The 9,935-nt window shown below is 59.6% G+C and overlaps 1 protein-coding gene across 1 annotated transcript; it reads left to right on the forward strand.

Annotated features, from left to right (window-relative positions):
* Positions 1 to 3,086: 3,086 nt before the first annotated feature.
* On the forward strand, positions 3,087 to 7,563 carry Mnx1 (motor neuron and pancreas homeobox 1). Its single transcript, XM_027951295.2, has 3 exons — positions 3,087 to 3,774; positions 6,454 to 6,614; positions 7,207 to 7,563. The coding sequence occupies exons 1-3, from the start codon at positions 3,087 to 3,089 to the stop codon at positions 7,561 to 7,563; spliced, it is 1,206 nt and encodes a 401-aa protein (XP_027807096.2).
* The last annotated feature ends 2,372 nt before the right edge of the window (positions 7,564 to 9,935 follow it).

Below are 9,935 nucleotides of genomic sequence, written 5' to 3' on the forward strand. Positions count from 1 at the left end.
ATTCAAGCCCAGCTACAGTCTTCCCCAAAGCCAGCGTGACTGGGTTAATACAGATACAGGGAACAGGAAGAGACCCAGTGCACATTGTAAACCACACGAAGACCCCAGACTTCCGGAGCGCTCCCATACAATTTACAGAGCACCTCCAATGTGTGTTCACCGATTCTCAAATGGAAACAGAATATATAACCACGTTGAAGCCCTGTGGCCCCACAGAGTCCATCTGGCTACCCCAGCTCTTCCAGATAAAGAAACAATCCATCAAGTCAGGGAGCCTGGATGAACCAAGCTGCAGTCAAATGGGCCCTTGGGATGACCCCTCTGCCCACAGGTAGTAGGGATCAGGTGGGGCTGGACCAGGTGGACCTGCACTCATGGGTCGTCCCAGAAGTGGTTGGACTGGCAAGTGCTCTCCCAGGTCCAGACTCTGTGTGTGTGTGTGTGTGTGTGTGTGTGTGCTGGGGGGAGGGGTTGAACATGGTTTTTGCAGAAAAGGGTTCAAACAATTCCTCTGGGAGTCATGAGAATTCAGGGTGACTCGGATGAGGAAGTGTGTGGCTTGACCAGTCTACATGGCACCTATCACCAGCTAGAACAACCCTGGCAGTGCCCATTTTAGGTGAGAAAGATGAAAGGAAGTTCTTTGAGATCCATCTTGGGAAATTTCTTCTGCAGACCCTCTCTTCTTCCCTCTTAAAATCCCTCCTCTTGGGACCAACTGATCTGTCCCCAAGTGGGGTGATGAGGTGGGGAAAGGCAGGTCACACTGTGAGCCAAGTCCTACAGGTGAAGGGGCCAAGACTGCAATCCCCCAGCCCCTGCCCCCAGAGAGAGCAATCCTTATTCTCCAAGGGCGACCGAGGACCCCGAACAGGAGGCTAAGAATCTCAGGCCTCCCCCATGGGAATGAATGGGTGGGAAACAGAACAGATATCCACAGCAGGTGGGCAGCAGGAAGGACCTCCCAGTCCTTCCCAGGCTTGACTATAGGTGAGTCTCCACCTCCTGCAACCTGAACTCTAGAAAATGGAAATGACTGAAGATCCTTCTTTGGGTGCCACAGCCAAAATGAAGGAGATAACTACAGAAAGCACATGGTAGGTATTCAAGACATGTGCTGATCTTGAGCGTGCTCCCCAAACCCTCTCAGGTAGGAATGCACTTCTATCACCCCAAGACTTTGCATCTAAAGACAGGACAAAAACAGTGGAGATGCTGTCTTCTGTTTATCGGTAATTACCTTTGGGAAAGCTATATAGCATTTACCCCAAGCTGCTTCTGCTACCCTCCCAACCTTCCACCCAGTACTGTGTGTCTCAGAGTTACCCTGTTATGATGAAAAAGAAATACAACTCATGCCAACAAAGTTGAGGTATCAATTTCCACCTAAGTAAAAACCTAAGTCTTTTGAAGAGAAATTACATGGTCCTTATATTTGCTTTTTTTTTTTTTTAAATCCCTCTTGTGCAATCTGACCTGCTATTTTTAAAGTTTGCCTGGAAAGACTTTTCCCTTGGTCCCCCACCCTTCCCACAGCCCCTTCCTGTGCTTTTACTCCCCTCTCACCTGCCTAGGAAGCCACAGCTTTAGGAACTGACACTCCTCCTTATGCCCTGCCTATTTGGGAAAGATAACGGTCTAATGGAGCTATTGACCCAGCCTGGTGTTGGTGACCTGTTGACTTCCCAACCTGCCTGTTGATTCTTCAGACGCCCTTAGAAATCTTTTTACTGTAAATATTTGATGTGTGTTTGTGTGTGTGTGGGGGGGGGGGGATGAAGTCTGGATTCTCACTCCACTACCTTGTTCAGTCACGGGAAGCCCCTTCTCCCCGGTTTTCCGGCTGTTGCCTGCTTCTCCCTCCCTCCAGCTCCTAGGGGCTAGCCAAGTCAGGAGGGGCCGACTTGGGGATGACTCCCGGCCAGGTGCTTTTTAGCTCAGTGGTAGGGGAGTGGTCTCCTTCACGTCCATCAGCATCCCTCCGCAGAGAGGAAGAGCTTTGCTAATGTGGTCCCACTCCACGGCCCCTGGATGATGTTTCCAAGCAGATGTGGGTTCTGCAGTCCAAGGTGCAGACTCTGCGCTCTTCGCCTTGGCTGGGGTAGGGCTCCCAGCGACCATCTGTGGAAGCCAACTGACGCGCATGTTTACACCCCCAACCCCGGACGCCCACACACCTGAAACGCAGGGGACTTCCCAGAGCAGATAAAAAGATTCAACCTGCTCAGGGTGGGACCCGACACTCCCCGCCGCGCCCGGAGGTCCTGGAGCAGGAAGAAGCTGGGACCACACTGTCGTCCCTGCGCTTGTCGCGGTCATTTAGCAGAGCAGCCAGATTTGGGAGCAGCGTGGGTGTTCAGGGACGCACCCGACTCTGGAGGCAGAAGAGGACAAACTAAGAGGCGCTGCGGAGGCCTCGCGGACTAGCCCTGCTGCCTTCGGAAGGCGCGAGGCCAACACGAGACGAGGTGTCTAGCCGCCGGGCACTCACGGGGACCCAGGGGCCACACACGGGAGGGCAGACAGAAAACAGGGGTTGAGCCTCTGAGTCCTCCAACCCCAGGCGCTGTCCCCGCCCTGCCACCTCGGCTCAACACCCTGGGCTGTTTAGGACCTGGAGGCGCAGGGGCGGGGCGACAGGCGGCTGGACGGTGACAGGTGCGCCCCTCGGCCAATCGCTGGGCTGGCGCCCCTCCTCGGCCCCCGCCTCGCGCGCCAATCCGAGGCCGCGCTGAGCTTCAAGTGCGCGGAGGGGCGCGGGTCCGCGCCACGGCGCCAGCGGCCTCGGCGCGGTAGCCTGCGGGCTGGGACCCAGAGTCGGGCGCCCGGGCCCAGACGCACGTCGCGTGGGAGTTTGTCCGAGTGCGAGCGCGTGTGAGCGCGGCCCCAGCGGGGTTCGCACGGAGAGGCGCCTGGAATATGATAGCCCTCCGCTGAGTTTCCGGCGGTGACTTCGATTCTTGGCAAATACTCACAATAACCATACCGAGCCCCGGGGCTTGCCACCGTCGGGCACAGACTCCGTGAGCCCGCACACGGCCGCGTCGTCCACCACCGGGCCCTGATTGCCAACCCCAAACGAGCAGATGGAAAAATCCAAAAATTTCCGCATCGACGCCCTGCTGGCGGTGGACCCGCCGCGAGCCGTCTCCGCGCAGAGCGTGCCGCTGGCCTTGGTCACCTCACTCTCGGCCGCCGCAGCTGGACCCGGCGGCGGCAGCGGCGGCGGGGCGAGTAGCGGGGCAAGCGGCAGCGGCAGCCCCACATCCTCCGAGCCCACCGCGGCACCCGCCGACCGCCTGCGCGCGGAAAGCCCGTCTCCCCCGCGCCTGCTGGCAGCGCACTGCGCGCTGCTGCCCAAACCCGGTTTCCTGGGTGCGGGCGGCGGCGGCGGCGGCGCGGGCAGCGGGCCGGCGGGGCCCCACCACCACGCTCACCCGAGCGCCGCCGCCGCTGCCGCTGCCGCTGCCGCCGCCGCTGCCGCGGGGGGCCTGGCGCTGGGGCTGCACCCTGGGGGCGCGCAGGGAGGCGCGGGCCTCCCGGCGCAGGCGGCGCTCTATGGCCACCCAGTCTACGGCTACTCCGCGGCGGCGGCGGCGGCGGCGCTGGCCGGCCAGCACCCGGCGCTCTCCTACTCATACCCGCAGGTGCAGGGAGCGCACCCCGCGCACCCTGCCGACCCCATCAAGCTGGGCGCCGGCACCTTTCAGCTGGACCAGTGGTTGCGCGCATCCACCGCGGGCATGATCCTGCCCAAGATGCCGGACTTCAACTGTGAGTACCCGCGCAGCCCTGGCTGCCTGCCGTGCGCATCCTTCTCTACCCCGCACCTCCTGGGTCTCTGCGCTGGACCCCCAACGAGCTGTGGAAGTGCAGTGAACCGTCTCTGCTCTGCCCCGGGCCTGTGAGGCCCCGAGCGGGTTCCGCGGTGTGGAAGTGGAGGCGAATTATTAAAATGGCCACGGCGAAGGCCTTGCCTTCTCTTCCTCTCTTAACGGGAAGGGGCCGCTGGAGGTGTGAGACTGGAATCTAATGATTAACCTGCAGGCTAGAGGAGAAGGAAGTGGCGAAGGAAGCCAGCCGAAGAGCTCCCTGAATTAGGCAGGCCTGGGAATGGGGGGGACACTGAAACCAGGGGCTTTTCCCTGGGAAAACGAACGTGGCCCGGTCCCCCCTTGCTGGGCTATTGAAAGATCCTCAGCCTCTCCCAGGAGAGGGAGATCCTGTAACAGCAAGAAAAGGGGGCTCCCAGGAGCTCATGGCTGCAAGGCCAGGGCTCAGGCACTCCCCTGGCCCTTGCCCAGGCACTACCCTCCTCCAGAAGGATGCTGGGTCTCCTTGTGATGTCCAGGAGGCCTTGTGTGGGATTCTTAAGCAGCAGGTGCCTGCCCCAGAATCGGGGAGCCCATCAGTTAGGAGCCCCTCTCCAAGGTGGGAGCAAGCCCAGGAGTCCCTGGGCTGCCTGGGCTTCTTAGCCATCCCCAGGGGGACACCTCCTGAAGGCCAGGCCAGGTTCTGTTTTACTGGCAATCAGGACTCACTGGGCAGGCACTCATCTCAGGCTCCCCTGCTTGGCATCCCACCTGGGTAGGATGGCTTAGAGTTAGGCCAGAACAGAAGATGTATATGGCTTTATGCTTTCAGCCGCCAAACACCCAAACAAAGAGACCCCATTGTTTCCGTCTGAGTGGATTTGTTTAGACTGGGGGATGAAGGCACAAGAGGGGGAAAAGCAAAAGAGAAAACAGAAATAAACACTTGCCAGGATTCGGATTCCTCTGTTAGAAGCCATGGTTGTGACTAAACAGAAAAGCCAGGACCCCAGAGGGCTGGAGGAGTCACAGGGGGGTGAGAGAATCCAGCCTGCTGTTTGTCCACAGCACCCCCACCACTTTCCCCAAGCATGGCTCCCAGAAGGCCTTACTGACCACCCATCCCTGTCTTGAAGAATCAGCTCCTACCTAAAAAGAAGGGGAAAGCCTCTTTCCCACTTCAGGGGGAGGGCTGAAGCTCAGATATCTCAAACTCTGCTGGTCCTGCCCACTAGGCCCAGGGTACCCTCTGGGTCTGGACACTGAGCCCAGCAGACCCCATCTGATGCAAAGCCACCCATGGCTTTCCTGTAGCTTTATGACCTGCATTGCCCAAAGCCTGGGGTTCTGGTTGTCCACTGAGCAAGGCCTGGTCTCCATACAGGCCTCCTAGAGCATAGGTTCCCTGGCCACCCAGGTGCTTTCTGGGCCTTCATGGGACCTAAGGTCAATTAAAATGGAATTCCCTTGCCAACACACCTCATCATCTCTAATTCCTAGTCTTGGTGAAATTAAACACACAGCCAGTTCTAAATTTGGAAAAGGAACCCGAGCTCCATGATCCTAAAGGGCAATAAGAAATGCAGGCTAGGAAGATCGAGAGTGTTCCAAGAGGCCTCCCCTCTCGCCTCTGGAAAACCTGCTTGGATTCCTTTAACTGGTTGTCTCTGCCCATGGGATGGCACTTCCTAAAGGGTCCCTTCCAGCCAGTGTTTTAATTAAAGTTCTAATGTCTTGTCAAGTTGGGAATTCGCCCTTGTTTAACTAAAGCAGGGGGCGTGGGCCTGCCTATAAAGCAAATTGCCCGTCCCCGGGGAGCCTGAGCTCATCCCAGCCCGGGCTGGCCTCTTTTCTTTCCTTTGCTTTCTTTCTTTTATTGTCTAACACTTGTCAGACTCCTGGGAAATCAAGGGAAGTCTCGTTTTGAGGTCATAAAATTCTCTGTGATGTAACCGTGTGAAATTATGTAAATAAAGCCGACAGGCCTCTGGAACACACAGCAAGCCATCCACCCACGCCTTGGCCTTTAATTTGGGTAATGAGAATTATCCTGAAAAGGCTTCCAATCTCCTCTGGCTTTGTCCCCTGCAGCTGAGGAGGGGGTTGTCAAGAATACTTGAAGCAGGGAGGGTTCTTGACGAAGACCAATCTCTAGGTCCCAGGTTTGGTCTCTTCCCATCCTTTCTCCCTCCTTTTTTATTTTTTATTTTTGTTTTGTTGTTATGGCTTTGCTTTGCCATTCTCCTGTTCTGTTTTAAGGAGGTGGTGGTGGGAACCCTGCACCAGCAGGACCGGCTTCCCCCCAAACCGGTGTGGATTTGGGCAGTGAGAACAGGGAAGGAGGGGGTTCCTCTGGGCCCTCTTCTCTCGCCTTCTGGTCAACCCTCTTCCTACCAACCTACCCACTCGGGCAACAGGCTTTGCCCCAGACAAAACGATTGACCCTGCAGTTCAACCGAGGGTCTGGGTCCTGGGTCCCTTCTTCCTCCGGAGTGGGTACTGAAGGGGGGGGGGGGCGAGCTCCGGCTCCGCTGGGCGGGCGCTTGGCGGTGGGGCCTGGGGGGAGGGATACGGGCAGCCGTCTGAAGGAGCGGCAGAGGACAGGGCGGCCGCGGCGGCCTCACACCTGCTCGATCCTCAGCCCAGGCGCAGTCGAACCTCCTGGGGAAGTGCCGCCGGCCGCGCACGGCCTTCACTAGCCAGCAGCTGCTGGAGCTGGAGCACCAGTTCAAGCTCAACAAGTACCTGTCCCGGCCCAAGCGCTTCGAGGTGGCCACCTCGCTCATGCTCACCGAGACCCAGGTGCGCCGCCTACCCACCGCCCTAGCGCGTCCTGGGCTCCCGGGGTGGCTGTCGCCACTGTTGTCGTGGGGATCTAGGACCGTGCCTCTTGACCCCAAGGGTGCGGACTGTGAATTGAAACTCCGTCGAGGCGTTAGCCCGCGAGTCTCTGCCCGCGATAGGCGTCTGCTCCAGTAGGTTGGGGCCAGGACCCAGATCTGCATTTAACTTCCCTCCGCTCCCCATTCTCAAGAGAGTGTTCCGCGGGCTACGTTCGAGAAGTTTTGTCCCAGAAAGAGGGGAGGGGACGTTCTGAGATTTTATTAGAGAGACCTGCCCCGCTGCCCTGACCCCTCCGCAGAATGCTGCGCGGTAGAAAGTGGCTGGCCCGGGGAGGTGGGGACACCTATAGTCCGAGCTGCCCTGGGCCCCCCAGCCCCGCTCTGGGTCTGCTGATGAGTAGGGGAGGGGAGGAACCGTTGGGAGCCTCGGCCCGTCCGAGGTCCCCCATCCGAAGCCCCCTGCAGGGCGAGGGCGGGCGGAGCGGCCCCAGACCCTGGAGAGGAGACTCGGGACCGAGGTGCGGGTTTCTCACGCCTGCTTCTGCTCGCAGGTGAAGATCTGGTTCCAGAACCGGCGGATGAAATGGAAGCGCAGCAAAAAGGCCAAGGAGCAGGCGGCGCAGGAGGCCGAGAAGCAGAAGGGCGGCAGCGGGGGCGCCTGCAAAGGCGGCGCGGAGGAGAAGGGCGAGGAGGAGGCGCTGGGGCCGCCGGCGTCTGGGGACAAGGCCAGCGGCCGTCGCCTGCGGGACTTCAGGGACAGTGACCCCGAGGAGGACGAGGACGAGGACGACGAGGACCATTTCCCCTACAGCAACGGCGCCAGCGCCCACACCGTCTCCTCCGACTGCTCCTCGGAGGAGGACTCGCCGCCCCCGCGGCCGGGCGGGCACCAGCCCCCGCCCCAGTAGGAGTCCGCGGCCGGCGCCCACCCTCCTCGGAGGAGCCGTCGGTCTGCGCGGGGCCTGGGGCTCCTGACAGCGCCAGGGAGACGGACGGCTCCAGCTGGGACCGTGGTTGTGTTAATGTGGGGTAGTGTTGGCGGGAGGTGTTTGGGAGGCCTCCCGTCTTCCCGCGTCTGAGAAGGCGGAAACCGACAGTGTTAAATGACCTCTGAAACTTGAAACCTTCTCTGGAAATGCCATTCTGATGAGTATTGGAAAGGGTTTTACGCTTATGTATCTTATGGGGAGAAACGTGTGCCATGAGCAAACTGCTGGAAATTTCAGAACCGTACTGTCTTTATTTTTGTATATTGTATTTATATATAAAGAAAGAACCGTCTACTTATGCATGCTAAATTATTATTTAGCTTCTCCCATCGCCCAGGATGGAATGTAAAATAAAATGGTTTTCTACTTGATAAGCGTGCAGATCTTTGGGGCAGTCTCACTGCTGCGGGGAGAGGGAGGGTTTCTACCCCAGGACTGACAGCAGAGTGTGTGAATCGGAAGCACAGTGGCTGTCAGGTCCACCTCACACCTGAGACCCAGTGGAACCTGACTCTGGTGGCGAGTGGGCGGGAGGGGTGTCCCAGGAGTGAAGTGTTGGTAAAGTTCCGAGGCCAGGTGTCAGAGCGCTGGTGCTGATTCACACCTGTCCCTGGCACGTCTGGGTGTGTGTACTACCCTATTCCCTTGGTGGTTCAGAAATGAAAATACACTGAATGTTTTGGAAAAGAAGCTTCAAACGATAGACTGTGGTACATGGGGGTCTGCCCAGCCCTAGGCACTACCGAAGCATATTTCCCAGAATGCTCTGATTTGAGCGGCGCCTCTCTTTCTCCTCCACCCCGGCCTTCGCTGCAGGCAGACCGTTTTGTGCTGGCCTGGAACAGTTTTCCTGGATCTGTGCGAATGTCCGAGAGGGCAGCAGCAGGCTGCAAGAATGCTGCTCGTCAGGGCTGCCGTGGCTCTGGGTTAATAAACCCTGCAATGTGTGCCATCAATCAAGGGCCAGCGGCCCGCTGGCCATGTGCGGCACACATGCGGGCGCAAGCCGCGGCCCACGGGACCTTGCGCTGTCCCTCCCCGCCTGGGCGCGCAGGCCGGCCGCCCAGCGGACCCTGCCGGTACTCGGTTCCTGCTGCTGACCCTGTGGGCTCATCCAGGGATGCCGCAGGAGCCTTCCTTCTGTGGGTCACTTTCTCACCTGGGCCTGGGCCGCAGCCCCTCCCGCCTCTCCCTGCCCTTTCCCAGCTGATGAATGAGTTCAGAGGGCCTGGCGTTTCATTTGGGTGATTACCGCGGGGTGCACGGGGCACTCAGTACCTCAGAGCCGGGCGAGATTAATATCCTCCCTGGCAGCTCATTATCACCCCGGGCTTCTGCGTCCCACCCGACGGCGGGGCGGGGCGGGGGTGAGGACAGCGAGCCAGGCCGAGCCGCTGCTGCACGCACGCGCCAGGCCGCGGGGCTTCGGCTGCCTTGGGGTCCACAGTCGCTTTGGGGGACGGGGTTTGCGACTGGTGGAGAAGGTTGAGGGCCCGCGGAAATGGAGTGGGAAAGTCAGAGGGGAGCGGAGGGGAGAGGGCGGACGTCTTTGGGGGTTAAAAAACGGCAACCTGTACGCGTCTCCGTTAATCTCTACCACATTGGCAGGTCAGCCTGAAGCGGCTGCACATCTGGGGGTTATTTCCCCCCAGCTCAGCCCGCCCGGCTTCACTCCGCGCCGCCCCCAACCCAGAGAAGCCAGGGAAGGGGGGCCGGGCTTAGAAAGTGGTTTAACATCCGGCCCTGGGACCCCGGGCGGGGGTCCCAGCCGAGGTTTTGTCCCTCTACCCCAAGGCAAGAGCGGCCCTGGAGGAAGATGGGTCGCCAAGCCCCCGCCCGTCCTCCTGCCGAGCAAGGCCCGGTTTGGCGCGGGGACCGGCCAGCGGCCCAGCTCCTGCAGCCCGCGGCTTTAATCGCGGCGGAATTTATCTCGCTAATAAATTTAATGATCAATTCGTTCTTGTCACAGTAGCTCTTCCCCAAATCAATTATAGCAAATTTAAATATAATCACTGGCTCGTCCTCACCCACTCCGGGCACGGCGCACAATTCATTCCGCCTAATGAACGCCGCCGGCCCTGCTCCTTCTAGCTCCAGGGCGCGCCCCCATCCAGGCACCGCGGGCCGCGTCCCGACCTGGCTGGGCCCGGGGCGGGCCGCCTCCGTACCTGGCCTCCGACCTCGAAGCGCACCGCGCCTCGGGATGGCCCCGCGCTCAGGGAGGTCTCTGCAGCCCCACGGCGGCTCCCCGACCGAGCCATCCGGGTCTAGGCCGAGGGAGCCCCGAGGGC

The sequence above is a fragment of the Marmota flaviventris genome, chromosome 1 (assembly GCF_047511675.1).
Source record: "Marmota flaviventris isolate mMarFla1 chromosome 1, mMarFla1.hap1, whole genome shotgun sequence".
NCBI classification, from domain to species: Eukaryota; Metazoa; Chordata; class Mammalia; order Rodentia; family Sciuridae; genus Marmota; species Marmota flaviventris.